General features: G+C 40.1%; 1 protein-coding gene across 4 annotated transcripts; it reads right to left on the bottom strand.

Moving 5' to 3' along the window:
• Positions 1 to 1,369: 1,369 nt before the first annotated feature.
• gatad2ab (GATA zinc finger domain containing 2Ab) lies at positions 1,370 to 24,585 on the bottom strand. Of its 4 annotated transcripts, none has more exons than XM_044043976.1 (11): positions 24,449 to 24,585; positions 11,270 to 11,575; positions 5,358 to 5,481; positions 4,931 to 5,062; positions 4,477 to 4,548; positions 4,192 to 4,308; positions 3,883 to 4,083; positions 3,543 to 3,792; positions 3,067 to 3,458; positions 2,464 to 2,695; positions 1,370 to 1,634 (listed from the first exon to the last, which is right to left on the bottom strand). In XM_044043976.1, the coding sequence occupies exons 2-11, from the start codon at positions 11,560 to 11,562 to the stop codon at positions 1,501 to 1,503; spliced, it is 1,947 nt and encodes a 648-aa protein (XP_043899911.1). In that variant the 5' UTR covers positions 11,563 to 11,575; positions 24,449 to 24,585; the 3' UTR covers positions 1,370 to 1,500. The 4 variants fall into 4 exon arrangements, with proteins under 4 accessions (XP_043899911.1, XP_043899909.1, XP_043899910.1 ...); XM_044043974.1 differs by lacking the exon at positions 24,449 to 24,585 and adding an exon at positions 24,151 to 24,338; XM_044043975.1 differs by lacking the exon at positions 24,449 to 24,585 and adding an exon at positions 24,151 to 24,338 and having other exon boundaries at positions 4,207 to 4,308.
• Positions 24,586 to 26,117: the final 1,532 nt, after the last annotated feature.

The raw sequence follows: 26,117 nt of genomic DNA, 5'->3' as shown, positions 1-26,117 counted from the left end.
TGTGAAAGGCATAGTTAGCTCAATTCAAGGACCTGACATAAATCATACACCTTGATGTTAAAGACTAAGAAGTTTGTGTAGTTTGTTGCTATAAGGGTTTTTTGCATAACTACATTCTGAAAGTTGTCCAGCTTCTCTCTCTGACCAACCACGGGGTGAGCAGGAAACCCTGGACACACAAAACGAATCTTTTTATGTAGAGATCCATTCAAACTCAGGGCATTAGCATATATCTTTACTAACAAGACCCTATAAATAAACCCAGACAGTTTGTCTATAGAAGAAAAAAAATGCACCACAACCTATGACTAAAAGCAAAACGATGTCAAAAATCCGACATTCCTTACACCCCCTCAGTTTAGCATGAATTCATGTTTATATTCAGAGAGGGCTCAAATAAACTAGAAACCTTCTAGCAGAAGGGATTCCATTTGGGCTCCACTAGTTCTTTGGAAGGTTTTTTTTGTTTTGTTTTCAAGAAGAATAGTCCTCCAAACATATACTATACTCCGTATTTTTTTACATGAGTCAGTGAAACCTTACACTTTAATCTTATTCTTCATCTTAGAAAAAACAAAGTATTTAAAAGTAGGCTGCGACATGGAACCCAGCAGATGTAAAACCACCTCAACAGTAACATTAGCCTGTAAATTCAGACCTCAACAAGAGGCCACTTCCAAAGTATAAGGGAGCACAATATTCAATATTTCAAACACAGTATATGACTTACAGAAGAAATGACAAAATCCTAACATTCAGCCTTACAAAATAATCCAACGCGCATCGACTTCTCTACCATACACGGTGTACGTTCGAGAGAAGAAGAGGCAGTCTGTGTGCACATTATTTTTTACAGTCTTTTTTTTTTTTTTTCATTTTTGCAAAGCTGAAGCAGTTATTTTTGTGGATGGTCCTTGAAGCTCAACCATAATCCCTGGGATGAGGTTTTTAAGTTAAGTTCAGTTCAGCCACCACGCTGGCCTGAGTCTGACTGGCTCAGACTGGAGAGGGTCAGGATGTAAGGCAAATATTTTACTGTGTATATCAGGGAGTATTATTTATTCCCTGCCTAATCCAGAGGCAGATGAGCTCAAGAATTGTGTGGCTACTTTCGCTTGGTACAACTGGGAGGCTAAACCTATGCAAATGGAGGGTGAGGCAGCATCACTGGAGAAGTCCGGAAAATCGTCTACGCCCGTGTTACATCCAGCCCTCAGAAAAGGTACCCGAAGTTCTATTCGACAATCTCCTTGAATCCCAGAGTCCCAAGGTGCCACAGCACAGACTCCAAACTGGGATGCAGGAAGGTATTAGCAGAAGAATCGGTGGAGGTCATGAAGGAAACATATCCATCCAACAAAAAGGGGAAATAGGCTGACCATCCCCTGCACCATTTTAGCCAGAGGCATAGAAGTCCATAGAAAGGATTAGAATGATAATGAAAATGGCTGTTATTGATATTAAGAGGGATAATAGTTATGGTAAAAGAATAAGATTGCATTATTTCCATGTGTTGGCTGCTTGGGAGATCGAACGGGAGGGAATCATGTCCAGCAGGTATTCCCGCTGACGCTCCACAGCAGAGGTGGTCTTATGGGCAGACAAGCTGGGGTTCACGTAGGCCATAGATACACCTGACAAAAAACACATCAGTGGTCAGTTTAATGGACAGCAGTGACCATTGAGCCATTTTACAGAACCTATGATGAAATATTGACACTAATGACAGTATTTTGATTTGAATCAAAATAGGATGAAGGCACAGATAACCAATAACACGTTGGCATTATGTGAAATGAGTGGGGGTGAAACATTATTTTGTCTACAGCACCTTTTCAGAATTTCATTTGAAGGGTCCAGTGTGCCAGAATAAGTGACATCGACTGGTGAGGCTGCAGATTGAAGTGTTGCCGCTAGCCGTGGCTACATGTGTTGCACGGTGCTTGCATACAGTTGCCGTTATATCACACACGTTCCAAACCAAGATGGTTTGGTATGCTTATTTAATTCCTGCCATTAAACCTTCCATTGAGTTACGCAGGGGACTACAGTGGCCTTCACATACCAGAAACATGTCGTTCTTCTTGCTGGTTTGTACATTTGGGCTGAAACATTGCAGTACCTCTGTCAAGCAAAGCTCTTGCTTCAGTTATATATAAAAGACTATAATTTATCTTTTTTTTTTTTACAGCGATGATTTACTTAAAAAAATAAATATACTTATGAGTAGTATGATGACTTTCTGCCAAAAAGTCCTCCGAAACATTACACACTGGACCTTAAAATGTACGAAAACTTCAAAATGGAATGAAAAACTATGAAAAAGGCTTGTCCTGAAAACTATGGGAAGAAAGAACAAGAAAAACAAAGAGGAATCCACTGCGGAAGAGGGTGATAATCCCAAAGAGTCGAAAACAAGTGCAGGTGGAGTACGCGGTACAACCCCACCTCACGGTTATCTACCTGTATTGGCGCTGTTCTGCTTCCTCCAGGCAGCCACGTTGCCCTGGTTAGTGCTGCTGCTGCTACTGGCGCCAACCTTTGGCCCGTGCTGCAGAGGGCGTGCTGCAGCATGCTTACCTGCCCTGCTGCCCAACGCTGCTGCAGTCACAGAGCTCTGCAGCTGAGAGGAAGGGAATGTGTGGACCACACCGCGAGACCTCACTGCGGACTGGAGGCTGTGCGACAGCTGATTCTGTGCAGAGACACGAGTGATGCGAGAGACGATGATTAATTGCATATATCAAAAATGAACCTGGTTTTAAACTTAAGCCACAGTGTTTAGGCCTTTAGGCAAAATTTTGAATAACACAGACACATTTTAATACCCCTTCCGATTCAGATGAACTGCAACTCGAAGATTTAAGTCCCAAGTGTGTAAGTTTGATTAGCTGAATTTTTTGAAGTCTAACCAACAACATTTATTCTTATTCTTTAGCCGTGCACAAGTGAAACTTTGAGGAAAAATGCTGCACTATTGTCTGAAATGTTTCCTGCTGATGGAAAAAGCTTGATACAGGTTTAAAAAATAAATTAGTTAGTTTGGGTTTATGAGGCAAAGCTAACCTGCTTAATGGAAGCATGGTGGGCAGTAATAGATCTGTGCATGGCAGCACTGGCCTGCTTGTACGTCTGGGAAATCAGCATGTCACTCTTAGACAGAGATGGGGAGGATGATGAGGTGGTTTTCGAGATGGAGGAGGAAGAGGCTGCCTGCTGGAGGATACGCTGGTCAATCTCCTGCTCCTGTTGAAGTGCCTTCACAAAAGCTGCTTTCAGGCGACTGGTGTGCTCTGCTTTCAAGACCTTTTTCTGATTGGATGACATGCATTGGTCACAGAAGATGGCCCCGGCCTTCTCTTTTCTCCAACGGGAGGTAAAGTCTGTCTTACACTGGGCACAGGTGTATGGCTCTTTGGGAATGGAGCTGGCCATTGCAGCAGCTGGGCCAAGATTGCCTGTGAAACAGAGACAAAATGTAAACATTTACAAAACAAAAGTACATCCACCAACCAACTACAAGTGTGTGACGGCGTACTCACCCCTGCCGTGCATCTCCAGAAGCGTTTGCACCACTTCCTCTAACCCTAACAAGTAGATAAACTCATTATTGGCTGCTGAGGGCAAGAAGTTGAAGTCTGGGGCAGGGGGTTTGGGTGGAGGAATCTCCAGAAGCGTTTTCTCCAACTGCTTCCGCAGTGCCAGCTTGGCAGCCGCCTGCCGGCTGGCTGGAGAATCATTAATGCTGGAGTTAGGTGACGCTGAGGATCCCTTAAGGCTGGATGGAGAGGCCTGTATACATAGAAGAATAGAGTCAACAATTGAGATAACCCAAAAGAATTATAATAAAAGGGATTCATAATAATCATACAAAGTCCTCACCTGAGAGATGTTAACCATAACATTACTGTTGGCCACATTAGCCACCCGAATGAGTCCCTGCTGAATGATCCTCTGACCCTGGACCTGGACATTAGGCACAGAGGCCCGAGGAGCGAGCAAAAGTGGAGGCGGGCCAGAACCACTATGCTGCTGCTGTTGTTGACGTAGACTGGCGATTTGCTGAGGAGTAACTGCAATAGGCTGAAAAGAAGCACACCGGTAGAGGACAACATGATGATACGATAATGGCAAACAAAAAGAAACATGAACAACTGAGAACACAATAAGACAGTGCTGTGACACACTAACCGGGGCTCCTCTCACCAGAGGTGGCATGACAATCTGAGAGTTGTGTTTGGACGGGACATGCTGCCCTCCCCTCACCAACGGAGGAGGGATCACTGTGCCTGAGCTCCGACCGGTCACCTGATTAAACAAGAATGAAGTTACACAATAAATGACAAGTTCACATTAAAAGGTTATGGTTCAAAGCAAAGAAGCTGAATTCTTATTTAGGAATGTTTCTGAAAGATTATGTGACACATCAGTTCAATCCTTAAACAACAAGTGGCTCTAACCAAGCAATATAACTACCTGGAGGGGTCCTTTGCTTGATGTGATGCTTCCTCTCACCAAAGGAGGAGGAGTAGCTACTGAGCCAGTTGCCTTGAAATGAACGGAGTAGAGTAGCTGTTGATTAAGATGTATGTTCTCAAGGTACAAATTACCAGGTACCAGAAGTTACACATCAAGGCCAAATAAAATCCTTCTGTGTGTGTTTATGTAACTGTTGTTACTCTTTAGGACGTTTTATGGCATAAACACTGAGCTTGTCAGGATCAGTACTCATGGGGAGTTGAGGTCTATGAATTTAATTGTCGTTGGGTTAAAATTAGAATGTGGCATTCACTGGTTATAGTTGAGGTTGGGGATAACACATTGATAAGGCTATCCAAAAGGAATGGAAGAAGAATAGCTGCACAAACGTGTGTATATGTTTCTAACACCTGAATTACAAATAAACACTACTACTGTGGTGTTTTTTTACCTTCTGTGAATTGCTCTCCTTCTGGATCTGGCTCTGTCGTAGTTTCTTTAGCAGAACTAGCTTGGCCTCTTGCAGTCTCAGTTCTTCCTTCAGCTGTTTGATTATGCGTTCCCTCTCCTCAGGAGAACTCTTCTACAAAGGCCATAACAGGAAAAAAAACATTTTAAGGGACATATATAAACAAGTTATTTTCAGCCTTTGCGTACCTATTTTTGAGATAGCAACAACAAAGACGACTAACATGAATTTGCGAAACTCGGGACAGTAGATTAAAAGCCATTTTATAGACAACTAATCCAAAATATACCTTCAGATTTACAGGGAAAAAATGTGTCAGTAGGCACCATAGCCTCTTTTGGGCATCAGGATGAAGACGGTGAAGTCGGTGAATAGGGTAGTGTACAAAGTATAAACCGCGCTTTCTTACCATAAGTTTATCTGTGTCAGTCTTTGTGAAGCAGTGACCATTCATGAGTGGACTGGATGGCTCGTTGTCTGATAACACAATCACATCATCTGGTGATGGAGGCGGCCGCTCTTTCTTAATGTTACTGTGGAGAGAAAATCACAGACCAAAGATTATTACTGATTAAGTGTGACTGATTATTCTTCATCATGCAACACATTTTGTGCTGTTACATTCAAGTCTTGTAAATGTATTTGCAAATAATGCAAATAGGTTCAACTGAAACTAACTGCAGTTGTGTCCATCATCCAATAGATGGCGATATACAACAGCGTTTTATCATTCTCTGTGCCAGTGCACAGTCGCTCTGGGACACAAGACAACCATGAGATCAATAATGGTGTAATGGCGACAGGGGAAGATCACAACAACCCATTATCTCCAGCTAAAGGTAACAACGACAGACCTCCTGCCTCTCTGCTTTCCAACAGACTCAGTCACAAACCACATGCAAACACAGGTCACATCAACAGCATCGTCGATTAATATATGAGGAAAGTGGTTGTAGTGGCTTTTTCCGAGGGCTAAGAAGAATAAAGGCAACTCGTGGCACACGACAAATACATTCATGTGAAGGCGGCTGGAGATGAGAAGTAACGTTTGGTTGTAATTTCACGGCGCATAATTTATGATGGCATAATAAATCTGACTCAGCAGGGATCGTCTGGCGTCTTGAGGGTTTGAAAAAAAGGGTTAGTCCAGGAAGAAGTAAGAACTATTGGAAGATGTGATAAAGCAGAGGTAGTGATTTTATTCAGAGGAAGTTTGCATCATATTTTGGAGTTATGCATGTTCACATGTAGAGCTGTTATACAGTTCAGGCCCTGTCGCATCTGAGGCTTCATGTCTTACAGCCTAGGCCCAGTTTACCACCCAGACAGGGCCTCACCCCTTTCCTACCTCTGTGGCTAGGCCACAGGCCTAGCCAGATCGGCACAGCCTGGGCCTTGGCTCTCTCCTCCCTCCCTGCTGCCGACACCAGAGTCACAAGCTGAGAAGAGCGGAGGTCCGCTGGAGACACAGGAGCGGGTGACAGTGAGGGGGAGGGGAATACATGGCCAGGAGCCAATCTATTGTGTACACTCTCTCTCACTCAGTCACTCAGTCACTAACTACTTCATCCTCCCCTCCCCCATGCTTACTTGTTCATCTTTTATACGCCAACTCACTGAGTCAGTTCTTCACACTCTTCCCTTTGCACACTCCTGTCTTCTGACACATTTCTCTACCATCCACACAACAGCTGCCTCAGAGGCACCCACATGCTCGGTTCAACAAGGTCAGACATGTTACAATAACCATGTCGTTTATACAGGCATGCATTATGGGATGAGACTTTCAGCAGACTAAACTATCATTAAATGGACCACAACAAACACTTAGTTATTAACATAACTTTGTCAAACTACTTAGGACACAATCAAGCTGCATCCACACTACTGCGCCAACAGTGCCTTTTCACATAAAAAAACGATGTGTCCAGCCGAGTGTTTTAGCTTCATTTCATAAGAAATCTGCATCCTCTATACTAAAATGCCTAAAATATATCACATGACCATTCAGGTACACTGGGTATGTACATGTCGGTGTAAACAGGAAGTAATTTTTTTCCTTTCAGTTTCAAAGAGTATTACTAACAAGAATCAACAGTATTAAAAAGCAGGAAACAAGGGATGGTATCGACAAAGAGTGAAACTTAAAAACTAAGTTGATAGTCAAGTCATAGCTGATAAGTACTGATCAGGAAGCGTAAGCAAGTACGTGTATTTCAAAATGTCTATGTTCTCTATAAAAAAAGCAGCCCCGGAGTTCTCAAACAAAAACAGAGACAACAGCATTTTTAAAATTCTTTTTTGGGGGCCTTAATATGCCGGGGTCGTGTGGACATCAGGGTTAACCTGAGCAAAAATGACGTGTTTTCTAATAAAAACATAGGGGTTTCAAATCATGTTAACACATTACCATGCTGCATTCTGTGTTGTGTACATTTCCATTTAAAACTAGAAAGACGTCTGACAATCTGGTACTTTGAGAACACTGCTATTCTGAGTTATCTCCTAAAGCAGTGGTACTTTTCCTCCATAGCTCAGTTTGCATTTACACAAAGCCAATTTTTATAAAGTGGTCCAGTCCAATAACTGATAGGTACGATCCCATTTTCAACCTAAACGTTGGAGCTACACAGTGTAGTCCATTGATAAGTTGACAGAATTGTCACTTTCAGGTGACAACAGGAATGTAATGAGGGGGAAAAAACTTGTCACTTTTGAATATAATGTGCGTTACATCACAGAGTGGACTGCACTGTTAAGTAACTCCAACACACTGCAGGGGGAAAATCCTTCAATGTTGCCATCCATCCAGCCAACATGCCCCACAGTGTGGGAACAAGTCAAATCGTGGACAGTGGGATAGGATTTAGCATCGACTTAGGCAGTGACAGAGCAAAACTTGTCAATAACACAGAAACTGTCTGCAAGCATTGCTTGATGAGGGATCAAGTATGCTTATGGTAACACATACAACACGAATTGGATGTTTCCTATGCATTTCCGTGGCTGGAACGAGAGGAGTTTGGCTCGGTAGAGAAGAAACAAGTTCAGCTTTTCTCTGTTGCTCAGAGGCACTTTCCCACCAATTCAGACATGTTCATAGCAGAAGACTTGGAGCCAGTTTGACTTGAGTGACGTGGGGTTTTGCCATCCATTGAGAAAGCCTAAACCATGATACACTGCAGCCTCCCTCATGCACCGGCTTATCCCTGAGCTCTATAATAAGACAAGTGAGGAAATACAGAAACAACTGGTCAAAAGCTCCTACACAACTCTCACCAGTGACAGCTGGATGTCCAGGGCAACTGTGAGTTAAATGGTCATTTTCCACTATGGTCCCAGCTCGCCTCGGTACAGCACGGCACAGGTTGCCTTTCTACTGCAAAAAAAGAACCTACTCAACGTGGACGGAGTTATTACTGCGCGGCTGCATGAACCTGCGGTGACTTCGTTGTGACACACAACTGAGTGACTAGTGACTTGTAAAGAGGTTGTTTTCACTGTAACTAAATCATTAGAATCAGTTAATTAAAACAAATTTTCCAATATTTCCTCTATGACCGGAGCACAGGCTCCATCTGACACAGTCACTGGACTGACATACAGTGTCAGGGTTTGTGATGCCAGACGTGATCAGCAGTACTGTCACCAAATACACCGGACTCCTCTGTTAAATATTGAGATTTTAGATATTTCACTGGCAATTGTTGGAGATTAAGCCACATTTTTAGGATTGTTAAGACTTTTTAACTGATCTACAGTTTGGCACTGTTTGGCTTGATTCTTGTGGGACGTCTCTTCCTGTGATGGCACTCTGACCAATCAGTGGCCAGCAGTCTGATGATGTCACGCATAGTGCCTATAGTAGAGCCTAACCAGGAGCAGGAACAAAAAAAGTACCTGGTACCAGGTACTGTGGAAACACAACTCAACCATGCTGTGCCGAGTCGAGCCGAGCCGGTGAAAACATGCCATAAGTGTTTGATGAACCGTGCACTTTTACAAACACTTTCCCTGTATGAGAGCCGTGAAAGCACGCGTCAAACTGACAAACTTATGAATGTAGTAACTGAGTGGGAGCTGGTTAGGCCCGGCATTACAATACCAGTTGCCTCATAATGCACAAAACATGGTCAATGCTGTGAAAAAAAGCTGATGGACACAGTGAGCCATTTGTTAGAGAAGGTCAGAACGTCTCAGCTAGCTGTAATACTGTACATGACATGCTTGAAGGTTATGTGGAGTAGCAGCCTGCACTCTTACTCTGCCTTGATGGACAAGACAGTGAAGCGGTCCGTCAAAGACATTGCCATATTGACTGACAGTGAACTGAAAATGGCAGAGGAACTGACTGAACTACACAAACCACTGAGGAAAAAGGGACACCTCAAAGTGAGGTTGTTATGTTGTTCATAATACAGCCATATTTCAAGTGCTTTGTTTTTTTTTGGGCAAAATGCCTTATTTTATTTGCAAGTAAAGTCAAAGCAAGCTAAATGTCTGGAATTATTATCATTATTATTATTAATGATAATAATTCAATTTACATGCAATTCCATAGCTGGCTTACCTCGGTTTGCACTTGCACTACATAAACTGGTGAAATTGAAAATAGAACATGTTATTTCTTTGCAAAAAAATAAATAATAAACTAACCCCAAGGGTTTAGCATTTCAAAATGTATTGCAATGAGCTGCACTGCTACATGCGATACACTATGCCTTGTACAAGAACAGTATGTAGAGAGAGCTCCATCATCTCAAAAAAGCTTAGTAGTGACCAAGAGCTTTGACTGACCTGGCCTCTGATGTGGACAAACTTGTGATGGTTGCGACTACTTTATTGAGAACAGATTACACAAGTATCACAACACACACAGCTTTGTTATATAAAAGTCCAGTGTTTCTGCATGCTTCAGCTTAGCTCATCATGGCTTAATACTTTCCCCACTATTGGACTGCTGAATCAGTCATTATTAGGTGCAGTGTTGGGTATAATGCAATGTACTAGGCTCTTAACCTAAGTAAACTACCTAGATTATAAATAGACACGGCAAAGATGTCTTTCATTATTTATTTGTGAAAATGTATACACGGTAGAAATGGACCATAGGAACAATAATGTAAGTAATTTTAGACCACAAAGTATCATATTATCTTGTATAATTTATTTCTATCAAGTTTGAAGACTACTGTTAGCTCCAAAACAATGTATGATTATTAATTATTATTTAACCAGGTGAAGTTTCGTTGAAATCAAAATTTCTTTCTCAAGAAAGATCTGGTCTGTTGCTATTGAACAACACTATTAAAACAATATTATAATGTTTTCACCACACCATAGTTCATGACTTCTTAAAGCATACAAACTTCCACAGATTATAAGAGCACTGCACCATTTCAGTGATGCTGTATTGCTATGTGGCAGGGGAAATTTGGCCTGAATTGCACTTTGGTTTTACAAAGTTTGTTTGTATACACCAACGTGATAATCATTTTACAATAAGGAAGCACCAACTTATGCTAAGTGTTAAACAGGGGCCAAAGGTGAGCGCACGTCGGATACAACAGAGTCAACACAACCAGCTTTGGCTGAATCATCTAATTTTTACATTTTAACTGCCATCACACCACTGGGTGTATTTATCACTCTACCAAACACATCACATGACATCAGGCATTTCTCTGTGTGGTCATGTGACACACCCACCACCCCTCCTGGCCCCTCCTTCCTCCAACTGCTCCTTCCAATGTGGAAACCATGGCAACGGCCAGTTGGAACCAGTTTGTGACACACAGCCTTCATTTTGTGTGAAGTGTGAAGCAGAGTTCAGGTGCTGCTGTGGGAGAAAATGGAGCCCAGGCCTCAGGAGCCTCAAACTTTTCAAAATGGGGGCAGGCTGCCGAAAACCACACAGCAACTTCCTGTATGACTCCTGTCAGACCACTTGTTGGTGCAAAGGTAGAAAGAAACCCAAAACTCTGATAGACACATCTCTACACACAAGCCGTGCATGCCTGCAACAAAGCCAAGGCATGCTGTAGTACATATAGGTTTTTACACATCATCTCCATGTTAACTCAACGACTGTAGCCATAAAACTTCTTATTGCATCTTTTATCTTAGAAACTAGATGTGAGCATAAATTTACCAAGCTTCTTTGAAGTTGACCAAGTAATGTTATGGCCCGGTAGAAATAATTAGAATGTCCAAGGCCAAGTGTTTCTAGTATTCCTTTCAGTCTGTGAGAATAAACAACAAGTTCAGGAGTTCAATGCACTAACAGGGACTCAACAAGTCAAACTGTAATCATTTTCTAACCTTTTGGATGTGCTCATATCAACAGGCTCGTCTCCAGTCTGCACCTCCACCTTGATGGTTGCCTTCACCTCTCCAGCCTTTAGGATACTGGCTGCTACCTTTGCAGCCTGTTCATTCTTTAGCTTGACACCCTCATCTCCAGATCCCATCAGGGCCAGAGGAGCATCAGCTGCATCTCCCCTCTCCAGTTTAACCCTTTTGCCATCCATGTCCCCAGGAGACCCAGGAGTTGCATGGTCCTTCTCCAGAGCCCGCTTCTGGCTGCGTGTTTGACGCACTGCCTCCTCTGACATGGCTGCTCTCACCCTGGAGAAAGACAAGATGGAGCAAACTGTTACAAACGGTATATATAAAATTAATAAGACATAGTGTAGAGTTTTGAGCAACACCACAGATCATATCACACTGTACACAACTCATTCATTCACATTAATGTACTGGTTTCTTGAAGAGACTAGTTCATTTGCAGAAGTGCCTCTGTTTTGCCAATGAGGTTGCCATAACAACCATTGCTGCAAATTATGGTGGGCAACACATGAAATATATTTTAAATTTGTGTGGTCCATTCATTTATTCATTAATATTCTACAACTTAATCCTTCACTTAAGAGTTGGTACACCCTGTCCAGCCCTGCTTGCAACCTGGGCTGACATACAACCTTTCACGTTCCATTGTCTAATTTGTCCTGCCACCGTCCAACACTTCTCTTAAAAATATGGTAGCTCGCCAGTTTAGTCACTGCTCATTTGTTCCACACAATAGAGCTGTGTGGTGCACTTAGGGCTATTGCAATATCTACAAAAGTAAAACACCACGGTAGGGACAGGGCAGCCCTTGGCACGCAATTTTCCCTGTGTTTAATTGAGCTATGATGCTAATATACACTTGCAATATCATAGCTGTAGTTCAATATAACAGATACTTCCAGCTGTATCAAAACATATTCTGTCCCTACTGCCATTCCCCAGGACGCTGATCCAAATCTGACTCAGTAAAGTACAATCAAAGGATGGAAAGAGCCACTTGACATTCTGAGAAAAACCTATTACAAAGCACCATTTGTGTCACATTCACTTCAATGTAGGCCATGCGTTCATTATAGAAGAGAAAGTAAAAGAATAAAGATGTTACCATGTAGTCATGCAATTACGCTACTCATAAACTTGGGTGTTTCAACAGCCAAGCATATTTAGAGATAGCGATATAGCAGCATCATTACTGACAAAGACTGATTAAGACTTTGCATCTGTAATTCACAAAGTCTTTGCAGTCAAACATGACATTATGGCGGCTCCACATGACCCTGTCCCAGGAAAACCGGCTCAGACTGGTCTAATTGTGTACAAGTGCAGGTTTAACCCCTAGAGAGACAGAGTGGCAGTAAAGAAGGAATGAGATGGGAAAGCAGAAATTACAAAAAATGTCAAGCCCCAAATTACATGTGGGGCTGACATAAGGCATGCATGTCTGTTTGTTTGTCAGAAGCACAAATAACAAAAACAAAGGACACATTTTGATAAAAAAATATCTGGGGGTATAGTTTATGGCCAAAGGGAGAAACTATTAGATTTTGCTGATAACAGACATAGATCACCACGACTTATTAACCTGTAAGATAAGGGATAGTATTGCAAGTATGGGAGCAGCATTGGCAAGGTTTGTATGCTTTCTCTAGTTGACAATTAAAATAAGGACACAGTAGATCCACATGTGTTTCTTGTTATCCATTTAGTCTTAATACATTAAAAAGCTAAGCAAGGGGTATACAAAACTTGCATACAAAATAATTCCATAAATATCTGCAAGAATACAAGAATTTGCCTTTATGCAATTCTACATCTATAATAATGAAGCCAAGCTAATGTTTTACTGTTCTATGAGGCACCAGTATCCCTGACACTTTGCAAGATGTTAGTATGAGATAATAACTAAATAATTATTAAATCAACCACATCTAAAGCAACTACAACAGTTAAAGGAAAACATGTGTTTGTGGAGACTTACAATCCACCCTGCTTTCCTCTACAAGGCCAGATGTGCACTGCCATACCATTCCTAGACACAAAGACCACCTATCTCCCAGAGATGACAGTCTGCGAGAGGGTAAATGTGAGCATGACCATAAACCACACAGTGCTTGACAAAATGTACTTTATCCTGGAAAACGGTTACAAAACTGCTACACATTGCTCTAGTTGCAACAGTGTGCCAGTCAGGAAATGACTGTCATCCTTTGAGACAATGCAGATCTGAATGTAACTAGGTGACTATGGTTGCTAGTTTCAGGTCTACATTGCTGCCCTTGTCCCTGAGGATATGGATGTCATCTTTAATCCAATGTTCAATGTGCTTGATTCATTGTTGGTTAACAAGGCAAAACTACATTTGATTGATGTCCAAGTGTGTTGATAATTAAAATTTATCAACCCAGAACTGTATGGTCATGTCAAACCTGTTTAACTAAAAACACTGGCTTTGGCAAACCATTCAATAACTGCAATGCACTACAGGAAGTGCTGGGGGCAGAAGGCCCATTTCTCCCATTGTATACACTACCTGCTTTCTGAACCAACAAAGAGTTATTAAAAAGGGGTTATCACAATGACCACATCACTGCATGTCATCCAGCTTAGAAACAAAGTACTGTTTTAAGTTATTTCCCCAAGTATGACAACTGCATATTGCGTCCTTGTAGTGAAATAGTCAGTTAGCTCACATGGGGTTTGAGGACTGTGAATGTTTCCATGCCCTCAAAATAAATTGTGTTTTATTTATTTACACTGGGGGCTTGTCAGGGGTAAATCACACTGCTGCGAGGAGGTAGAATAAAAAGTCAAGTAAAATCAAGTAAACCATAAGAATGACAGTGTCATGCTAACAAGCCCTTGCATCAGCACAGAAACATTTTTAGTGGATATAAATGAGACTGACAGTAGTAGCTGAGCAGCTTGTGGTCAGCACGACACTGTTGAAGATGATTCTTCAACAGTGGGTGGGGGTGGAGTGGCTCAGTGGTTAAGACCGGTACCCTATGTGCAAAAAAACATCATGGTCGCAAGTTCGATTCCACCCCTCGCTGATTGTACTCAATTCCATTGTAAGTCGCTTTGGATAAAAGCGTCTGCTAAATGACATGTAATGTAATGATTCGTTTGTAAATAAATTCCAGCTAAAAGCAAGGGTTCATGTGTGTCTTTAGCCCTGGAGCACTACAAGTCTACTCTGAACTCCTAAACTACTTTTTAACTAGAAAAATGAAAGCATGTCTCCGTTTATCCATATATTTTCTAATAGGAGGTCTCTGACGATTTGAAAGTAAAATGACCACACTTCTGCACATGGATACAGTCGCTCTCCATGTGATTAGTCCCCAGCCACAGTCCGTTACACAACGGTCTATTATACAGAACATAACAGACCACTGAATGTTGCTATCGACTTATCATGATTAAGTATTCAACCAAGCCATGTAATAAGCATGTTTGATGTGTCAAGAGGAGTAAATTGAAGAAGCAGCTGTAGTTCATATTTTGTTTGTGCAAATAACATTATCTGAATAAACACTAATGTTAAACACAATAATACTAGTCGACTTCTAGAAAAAAATCAGTCAACTGATTTTTTTACCAAAATAGTTGTGTCTTACTTGTAGGCACTCAGTGCTCAGGAAGTAGCTCAAATCACAAACATCTGATGTCAGTCACATTGCTTGTGTAGACTAATGTCCGTGTGGTTTGAACCAAGCTCCACACTCTGTAACAACAGCTGAAACAAAAAAATGGCCTGAGCACAAACACACTGTACTCCATTAAAATAATTTAGAAACAACCCTTCTGCTGTGTTGACCTAACATTAGTAGACATATACAAATCACATAGTAGATCATGTGTTTTCAGATGTCGAGAGCCCAATTAGTTACTGTACCTGTTTAGCTCATTAGATACACGGATAAACTCCTCAAACGAAGTGTCCTATTGGGGTGAACATGAAAATGTTTGGGTCTATCTTAACACTATCATGAATAGATTTACAGTAGACTAACCAATGACAAGTCCTTTAACTTTTGCTGCATAGACCTTCAGTGCCCCTGGCCATCTGCACATGAAAGGAATCAAAAGCAAACAGTGAAGCACCGCCACTCAACTACACTGTGGTCTATCCGCCAATTCATTAAGAGTTTATGATTTTATCTGTGTCACTTGAGAGGGGTAGGGTGGAAGAATCATAGCATTAATACTTCAGAAACCGTGTTGCACTGAGACACTGTTCAAAGTATTATGTAATGGCAGGTGATAGCACATAACACATCTTCTAAATTACCAAGGCTCCCCTGTCATAGTTCTTCTACATTTAAAAGTCTTGTCATATGAATGAATATTTGCACCACAAACAATTCTTTGCTGCATAATTGTATCTATTTACATATATCATCAATGCTAAAAATACTAAACTGATTTGGTCTGAATGAGAAAATTAGGTAATGATTTTTATTCTTTGTTGTGGCTGCATTGTCAGTGTGCACCCAGCTCTGTTAAGGGTGCAAAACTAAGTGTAACTCAGACTTGACCATTATGAAGTCCAGCAAGTCAAACCTGGAGGGCACTGGTACCACAAATGGCAGTTCAATTCAAGGATCAGTTCTTTCCATTACCGATCGATCCTTGGCCAGTATCTCACTCTTCCACCATCAACCCCATCATGAAATGTCACATTACAGCCTTTGCCTTACACTTACAATTGGCCAATTCACTGTGGAAGACCAGTTCAGATTACAGAAAACTACGAAGAAATGAGTTTTGAAATAATTTGACACATTTGTCTGAATAATGATACCGTCAACTTAAGTGGTACACGTGACTGGTTGGCATATATCTCACTGTGAAGAACTCCATTTTGTTATCACGGTCAGAGATATTGCTGTGCACTCTTTTTACACAGGATAAAATAGAACCACTTTATTGCACATTTTCAGTGAGAGGGTTGAAGTGGCTGAGTTGAGTCTTAAAACTTACTGGCAAAAGATATAATACCTGCAGCTAATGTGCATGTTGGTGCCATTAAGCTAAATGTAAGACTATTCATGACAGCCATATTAAGGCTAGATTACCACTGGATGTCAATAACTATTGATTATATTAACAGTGATGCTGACAAGTTTTCAATGCAGTGAATCCCACAAGACAAGCCCACTTGAACACTTCCCCACCATATTCACAACCTGTTAACTTACTTGTCTTATGTTCTGCCAGCAGAAACGTGTCATTTGGTGATTTTTTTCCTAACTGTGCTGTAACTCCCAACTGCGTCCTTGGGGTTTAATTCAAGGGAAAACAACAATTATACAATCCTGAAAAACAATAAAAGTATGGGCAAAAAAAATACCAAAGTGACCACTCTTGTGTGGCCAAGGGGCCCTGGTCAATTATAATTACTCAAAATGCCAGTTATCATACTGGCAGATATGATGAGGTTGTGAATATCTTACATTTAAGGTGCCCACAACATACCTGCTTCATGCAAACCAATATATGGTTTCCAATGACTAAGACAATTTAAAGACTATTGTTATTTTCCATCTAAATCTAAATAGAAAAAACTGCCTACCTAACCTAAAAGCAAGGAGTGGGGGCAGGGACCAGCTGAGGAGGTGGCATGGCTGGGGGAGGGAGAAGGGTGCAGAGCGCATGTGGTTAGCTGAGCCATAATCTAACTGTACCCATGTGAAAAATACTCTTCCTTGTCTTCTCCTTCTCTCGCTTGCTCACTCTCCGTCCTTCCCTCCGCCTCTCCCTGCCTCACATATTCCCCTCCTCTTCCTCAGTTGTTCTGTTGTAGGCTCTGTCAGGCCAGAAGTGAGTGTGTGTGTGTGTGTGTGTCTACTGGTTTGGTCCTGAACACCAAGGGTTAAGCCCCTGCCATTTTAACGCCACTGACAGATCAGACCATTAGGGTGTTACCTAACAAAATGGAAGCCTTTAACCCTGGATCTCCCAGTGTGTGTGTGTGTGTGTGTGTGATAGAGAGAGAGCCACACATATGTATGTGTGCGCATGTCTCCACCTGGATTCTCACTAAGCAACGTGACAACGCAAAAAAACAGTAAGTCCAGGAAGTGCAGACTAGATTTTTGTTCATGATCATACAAGAATGCATAAACATAATCACATTAAAAACAACATAATATTATTGTTTTTAAAACAGTCCCTATTTATATATCAACCAGTACTAACCAAAGAAATAACCAAAATAATCAATGTTCACAGTAAATCTCAACCTGGGTTATGGAGAGTATGCACAAATATAAACAGAAAGCATTAAAGACTTGTAGTACTATGAGCAATAATTTCATTACTCCTAAGAGAACACAATCTGAATGACGTAATTCTCATCAACATTACAAAGACCTTAAAAACACCTCACTGTAACAGCTCAACCTTCTCTGGTAACCTCATTGAGCCTCTGATCACAAAAGCACTGGATACATTACTAACCACCATTGACATACATGCTATTCGCTTACCTGTTGTGACGTTTTCTGACCCCAAACTCGCTAGGCTTGCAATGTTTGTATACAATGAAAGGGCCTATAGTCACAACAACTATTGGCTTTGTTCAAAAAGGTGAATTGCTTTGTATTGTATCTTAAATGGACTACAAATTAAAGATCTTTATTAGCACAAATTAGCCAAAAGGTTATATCATGATATATCCAAAATTAAGGTAGGCACATTCAAACAATACACAAACCATGGGGTAAAAACACACACATCAGGAAACGAATTTACTACGTGGACTGTAATGATGCTTAAGATACAAGATTATCTAATGGCACTGTATGGACAACCAAAATCAATATGGCTAGGCTTGCAATGCCACTGGTACATATAAAAGAAAGACCTTTGTCACCCTTCGCTTATCTGATACACAAGTGAACATCTCATTTACAGAGAATGGTCTATATCGATGTAAAAAAAAGCAGTTACAGTATATGATTATATGCATATAGAATTTAAATCTACCTTAACAAGCAAGTTTGTTTGTTTGTTAGATAAATTTGTAACATACAGATCATAGGTGAATGTCAAGGAAAAATTGACTTCTTTTAATGAACAAACCCAACAATGTTAATGAGTTTAGAACCATGTGCTGTCTGCTGTGCTTGTTTTCACACCCAACTACACATGGCTGGATTGAATGGAACCATGGGCCAGCCACTTTTATAGTAACCTTTTATAGTAACCCCTCATAATAGATAGCTACAATGAGCATAAAAAAATGTAGCACCAACATATCTAGGAGAACCAGTTGTCTTAAGTGCAAGGGCTAAAATACTATTCTGGGCTCATTGTGGGGGCGTTAAAAATACCATTCGTAAACCGAGTCATTCCACCCTAACAATTGTATGAAGCAGTGGGAATGGCAGTGAACTTCAAGGATGACAATCTGTACTGTCATAGGTAATGTGATCTGGTGGAAGTGTGTGAAAAATAAAAAGTTCTCCTTTTCATCTCCAATCCAATGAATACATGTTTTTCACGAGTATTGAAAATATCTTTAAACGAATGAAAATACACTGACACACCTTGCCATGCTGATGTTCTCAAATGTATCGTTTAGTCCACCTAAAAACCCAAATTAGTTTGTTTATGGAGCAAAGAAACATTTAAGAATCAAGAAAAAACAGAGAGCTTATTTGAATTATTATTGTTATTTTTTTTTTTCAAATAAACACTCAAACCAATTAATTAACTAATCAAATTAGTTGGTGCTTAATTTCAATGCTGCAACTAATGATAATTTTGATAATAGATATTCTGTCGATCATTTTCTCGACTAATCGAGTAATCATTTGGTCCATGTCAGAAAACGTTACAAAATGTTGATCAGTGTTTGTCAAAACTGGAAATTATGTTCTCAAATGTCTTGTTTTCTCCACAAACCAAAATGATTCAGTGAATTAATCATTTTTTTGCTTTATGGAGCAAAGAAACAAGGAATATATTCACATTTAACAAGCTGAAACAATCAGAAATCTTGTTTTAAAAGCTTTAAACTGATCGATTATCAAAAAAAGTTGACGATTAATTTAGTAATCAATAAATTGTTGCTCAATCACTGCAATACTACATAACATGCACCTATAGTGCTGTGTAAAAGTCTTGGGCCATCATTACATGTCCTGTTTTAGCAATGCTATAATGACTTGACAGTAAACTTATTTCTCAGCTTCTATATACAAAGTATGTATTGTGATCCACCCTTTCACTTGCATAGCAGAACCCCTGCTCTCTTAAATCTGGAGCAGAACTAAATACCTAATTATGTTGTTGTTAAAACCTGACAAATACCTGCTGTGAAGAGGGTCCATTACACCAGGTTTATTCAAGACATGCTTGAGTATTACATACACATGTATGAGATAAACTCATTGACACCTTGCTAGTATACAAGACCACCTCAGTCACATAATTCAAATCCAAATACGAATGATGACAGAGTTTGACTGCCACAAAAACAACAAAGCTTCACAATAGAGTGCCCCCACTACACCCATGGGTATTAGCACGAGACTCCAAGAACATACACTTCTTACTTTTTTATTTAAGATTATTTGCCAAAGGAATATGAAGTTTTGAGGCCAGTTATTCACTGGTCATTGGACATCAGCCAAACAAATATCAGACAATAAAGCAAATGTTCTGTTGACTGTTAAGTGAACAGTGGCTATGGAACTCAGGTGTGACAAAAAGTGTGCTTACTTTAAGTTCAGTTCAAATTGCCAGAGGTGTTGGTGTCATAAAATTCAATTGCGATCTCATTACTAAACCTGTCTAAACCTTTATCTCTCTGAGACACGTTCACACTCTACACACACGTGCTTAAGTCAATATGAAGTCCAACAGGGTAAACAAGAAATTGTTCAGTCAAACATTGGAGGGTTGCACTCCTCCAGCTCCAAGAATTGCCCAAGGCCTTTGGGTGGGTCCCCATGGCCAGTATGACTACTCGTCCTCTGGCATGTAAGACAACAAACAGTTTAACTGTAGTCAGACTACTTAGACACGGCACAATTACTACCTGGTACCTAGTACCTGGTACTATGCTAGTGGAAATGCTACTTAAAACGTGGTGTGGCGAGGCGAATAGAGCCGGTGGAAATGCGCCATTAGACTTACACCTTCAGTCTATTTCCTATTCCACTGTGGCATCGTACTAAAGTGGAGAGTAAAACAAGGATCCTCATTTCATATCCAGATCAATTGTAATTTTTCAATTAAATTCAATTTTCAATTCTAAATCACACAACATACATTATCTCAAGGTTTGCACTTTGTTGAGACTTGGTTTCAGCAGCATTTCCATTTGAGATGAGATTCAACTTTATTGTCATTACTCAAATACAAGTTTCGGGTAACGAAATGAGGTTTGCATCTCATCAGAAGTGCAACAAGCAGAAAGTGCAAGAATAAGAATAAATATGTACAGAAGTAGATTTGTTCTATGAATAAGTATAAATATACAAAAAAACAAATATGAATATAATATTATGAATACAATATAAATTTTAATCTTTTCACAGCAACTGTGATGATTCTCAACCAGACTACTGTGTTTAAACATTACCCCACAAAGAGCTCACAGTTTCCGTTATTATAACGATCTCAGCAAGATGCAGTGTGTAATCCCTTGGTTTCTGGGGGTTGCTGGTGTGAAAATATGCATATTGTATAATTTGTGGATCATTATTATTCTAATATTCATTTTAAAAAAATATGTGATTGTTGTTTTTCCACGATACACAGACACTAAGAAATAAAGTTAAACAAATATGTTTACTGATGGAGAGGGCCAAGTCCTGCAGTTAACCTTGACAGTTTGGTGTGTACTACAAGGAATGTCAAAAGTACAACAGCTATAGTCTGTGGCTGCTTAAACATTTTAGGTTGGGTGTCTGCAGACTGCTCAGGAGCCAATATTCAGATACTTTTGCCATTCGATTCTTATCTTTGCTTTTTTTTACATTAATCGCTTTGAGCTCATTATCCAAGATGAACACAGCACTTCTTTGTTATGACAGATTTTCTGTCCTATTCATTTTTGAAGTAAAGACGTCACATTATGATACTTGTTTTCACTCATGAATTTGTTTCCACTGTAGCTGTAGAACATGCTACAATCAGCCTCCAGAAAACTCCTACAGATCAACTGGACCACCAAAACACATACGGTGATTAACTCTGGGTGACTCACTACAAAAGTACTTGAAAACACTTACTAGCATAGCAACAATAAATGACAAAATTAAGTAAAATACCACTGTTTAGTTCTGAAATACAGGACAACCCTCATATTTTCATAAATATGTTTCAAAGGAAAAAGTGACTTATTCTGGTGCCAATGTGGCATCTCCTCTCACCAGAGCAGTACAGAGGTCCAAGTGTTTCCATTCATTAGTTCAAGCACCGTGCACAAATGCTCAACTGCTGCAGCCTGAACCTAAGACTTACAATGATAGGGAAAACACTGAGATGTGGATGGATGAAAACAATAAGGGCTATGTCATGACAGCCTGCAAAGAGTTATAACCACTATTAGAAATACATGGTGTTTATCATTAGAAAAGACTAAAAACAAAAAGGCACACAAAGGGAATCTATCTTACATTTCCTTGGCTACGATATAAATATAAAGAGTTGCTCTGTGTGTAATTTTCATTTTAATATCTCTCATGATTCAAATAGGAAGGAACAACACAATGCACACTGCATAACTATGATTTTGACAAGAACATCTTTAACTTTAACTGAGCATAGTAGAACTCTGTACACATTGGATCCCCACTTCAATAACCACGGCTAAGCATGAAGGTTGAACAGCACATGGTACAACTGAGCAATAAGAAATAAAAAAAAGAATGCTTAGAGCAAGTCAATTCCATAAGAATACAGTTGTATCGAATAAAGCAGAATCAAAGGGGATCTGAAGTCACGTCTGTCTGGATATCCTCTAATGCAGGGGTGTCAAACTCATTTTTGTTCAGGGGCCACATACAGCACAATTTGAACTCAAGGGGGCCGGACCAGTAAAAATAGTAAAATAATAGCATAATAACCTATGAACAACAAGAACCCCTTTGTTTTTTCTCCTTTGTTTTACATTTACTGAAGGATCATTTTACAAAACATGAAATTTCTTGAGATATAAGTACAATTTCAACAATATCATGCCTAAATTTACACAGCACACTGGATCTATAAAAAGGCACAAACATTTAGTCACGGGTATCTGGAGCATTTGACATTTGACGTTTAGATTAGTGTGAAATTTGAACAAATTCATCCTGTGGGCCGATTGGACCCTCTGGCGGGCCGGTTCTGGCCCCCGGGCCGTATGTTTGACACCCCTGCTCTAATGTAAAGTGACATGTCCCAATGCTGATGCTATGCTAATTTTCTTCAATATCAAAAGGTCCAATACACAATATAATGTGCATGCACAAGCAAATTTTGAGACACAGAATTGCTATGAATGGTTTGTCTCAGATTTGCTAAATGTTTCTATCTAACAAGTGTTTTTCTCTATTGAGCAGTTTAAAACCATAATTTCTTCAACATTCACTCAGGAGCAAAACTCAGTAATCAACTATCTGACATTGTTTAGTAATAAACAATATCAACTCATCTTTTTTTATCCTTTTTCTCTTCATGATCATAATTTTGGCCAGAAAACCCTGGCCCCCATCACTAGACAAGAGTGACAACACTAATATATAAACAGAGGTGTTCAGCCTAAACGCACATCAAAGACACGTGAATACAATATTAAGTGTCCTCTCAAACCCATGCTTTACAGCTTGATGTTGATTGAGGTGACAGATTGAATACATCACTGAATACAGAAGCCCTACGAGAGACATCTTGGAGACAATACATCCTTACATCATCAAAGAATGCGGATCACAAAAGAGGCTTCAAATGGCCGAGTTCAACGGGGACGATCGATATAGTAGTTTCAGAGAATACCTGCATACTTGAAAGTAAGATATTTAAATGCACCGAGTTGTACATTTTAATAGAGTTGACGGACATTAATAATCCGATATAAAACAAATTAACCATTTGTTTGCCTGTGGTCTGGCGTTGGCGACAGCAACTAATCCGTGGTGGACAGACACACACACACACACACTCCGACGGAGGCACAATCGTCCACCATTACGCCTCCATAAAAACAGGCTTTTCACGGTTGAGCTAATCTGACAAAGTTCTGAGATCAGTGGCTCTTAAAGCCACAACAATACTCACCTACGTCTAAGAAGCGATCGGTTAAACAATAACTGGTGGTAATTCTGGTCACAATGTTTTGCACAAACTTTGGTGACCCAGCGTCGCCTGAAATATCTGGCTGTTTATCTTCAACTTACCCATCAACAACAACAGGCTATCACATGCTAACGTTAACTTGGCTTGCCAACAACAACCTGTCCATCTGTCCGGCTACAACCCCAGTGGCTAACTAAAGCGAGCTAACATTCAATTGTGGTTTTCATCAGTTTTCACAGATTCAGTGAAAGCCACCAAAAAGCAGAGTAGGTGTTCCTTTAAGTGTGTTGTGGCGTGTGATATTTCGCGTCGATGTCAGTGTGAGTCCGCATAGCTTTACACGACAGACAATGAAACCGACACCGTCCTTACTGAGCCGCTAGTGGCTAACTAGCGAGCTAAGTTAGCCGGCTAACGCTACCTCCCTGGACACTCGTCTGCCCAGACACTCGCTGAACATATTCACAAATAATCGTCCTTTAATTATATGCCGGGAATTAAGATTTTCTCTCAGAGTTTCGTCGCTCCAATAAAAGTAAACACAAACAACAACTTACATGACATCTTACTATGTGGGCATCCCAAAAATAAGTTTGTCGGTGAAGTTTGTTTTTTTTATTAGTCCACTTTTGAGGCGGTTTGTGTGTAGCAGTCCATGCTCGGAAGGTGTATGTGCGCCGCTGGGCGACACACAAACTGCTACCTTGCACGTTAGCTGAGATCAAGCCATGCTAGCTAGCTTAACTTACGTTAGCCGAGCTAACGGCGAGAGAAACTTCCTCCGTCGTCACAATTTAATTGAAAAATTAAAAAATATTGAACGAGTTAATATGATGATGAAATGCGCGAACTTACGAAGTCTAGGAGGAGCTTCGTCGAGTTCCCCCGCGATTTTCAGATGTTTGATGCTGGCTTCGGCGTAAAAAAAATCCCGGGGATCCCCACTCTTCTGTCCGCTGCGACTCCGGTTGCCAGATAATGTAATGAGCCACCACAGGCGGCGTCATGCTGCGTTCATACACACCTCGGAAATTATAAGTTTACAACTGCTGAAATACAAGGAAAGAATGATGCGTTTGGGACTACAAATCGGATGTACAACAAGAATAAGCAAATAAATAAATACAAAAACCGGACAATTAAACGTGAACATCAACTTCATAATTTGAGGAGATTAATGAATCCATGATTTAGATAACACCCAGTTGGAAATACAGCGTTGTCTTGTGTCATACATTAAACACATTCGTGATTATCCTGAACAAAACTAACTGCAATTCACCATATTATTGCAATAATTGAAAAATAATAGTATGTAAGATATGCAATGAGACAAAAGCGATGTAAGACGAGAAATATATTTTTTCAGTGAACATTTTTAAAGTGAAAAACAAGAATAAGATAATTAAACAAATTTGCTGACCCTTTATGGCACTTCAAAGTAAATCACTAGGACTGAATGCTGGTGAGTTGGATAGCTTTTTCAAGTCACTCAGGACAGTTTTCTCTAGTCATATTTATACTGATAATGTAAATTCACCACAAACAACTTTGTGGTAATACTATTGTACACACTTTCAGTATGCTGTGAAAATGGCATTGTTTGCTTGTAAAAGACACAATGAAGTTTCTGTAACTATGCATAGAATAATGCATTAAATGTAATGAGGCAATCTTGCGTACAAGTAAGCTCAAAAAGCTTGCAGTCTTCTGGAAGTTTAGAAACCTTCGGATATAAACTAATCCTAAAATGTCATAGACCTAGCTGACCCTTTAATTTCTTGAAGTTAGACACACACTTTATGAGTTTCTATATACTACATGCTTGTCAGTCCATATGGTGATTATTAGCTGTGTTATAGAGCATTTGCTTTCACAACAATACCCAGAGTTGCCATATTACATTGAGCACAGTAATATGTTACAGCTTATTACATGTGACCAACACATGTCACATGTCATGCGGTATTTTGTGTGTCTTGAGACTTTATTGTGACTCTAGCTTTTGTGTGCAAATGGAAGTTCTTAGAAAACTACTTTTGAAATTACCATCCACTACCACATGATTCAAATTGACACTTTGACTGTTCTGTCAAACATTTTTTTCCTGAATAAATGACAACACAGTGAAACAAACCCAAAGGCATCCTTTTGGAGTAAGATTGATGGATAATCATTGTCCTCGAGGTCTTTATGATCCCCATGGTCTTCATATCTTTCGAGACACGTGCACTTTCCACAGAACTGCACTGCACAAAAGGCCCTGATTTTGACCTGTCATTTGTGTGGGATTTCTTTTGGCTATTCACTAAATACCTAATTTCAAAACTTTACAGAGAGCCTGAATGATAACAACACTAAACACTGAACAATGCAGAACATTTGGGCATCATTAAACTTCTATATGAGCTTCAGGATGGATGGTGGTTGAAAGCACATGTCTCCCACCACCAAATTATTCAAGAATTATAGGAATGAAGGTGAAGCAAATACTAGTCCTGGTCCAGCTTTGTGTTTGTGCAGT

This window comes from Solea senegalensis, linkage group LG14 (assembly GCF_019176455.1).
Source record: "Solea senegalensis isolate Sse05_10M linkage group LG14, IFAPA_SoseM_1, whole genome shotgun sequence".
Classification (NCBI taxonomy): Eukaryota; Metazoa; Chordata; class Actinopteri; order Pleuronectiformes; family Soleidae; genus Solea; species Solea senegalensis.
The sequence above is the reverse complement of the archived record's forward strand: the minus strand, read 5'-3'. Positions and strand labels throughout refer to the sequence as shown.

Bases quoted from the DNA above. Each gene is read 5' to 3' on its own strand.
- gatad2ab (XM_044043974.1), bottom strand. The intron at 5,482-11,269 runs GTTAGAAAATGA...TTCTCTCCACAG, and splicing joins GATATGAGCACATCCAAAAG to TAACATTAAGAAAGAGCGGC. The intron at 3,793-3,882 runs GTGAGGACTTTG...CTATGTATACAG, and splicing joins TTATGGTTAACATCTCTCAG to GCCTCTCCATCCAGCCTTAA.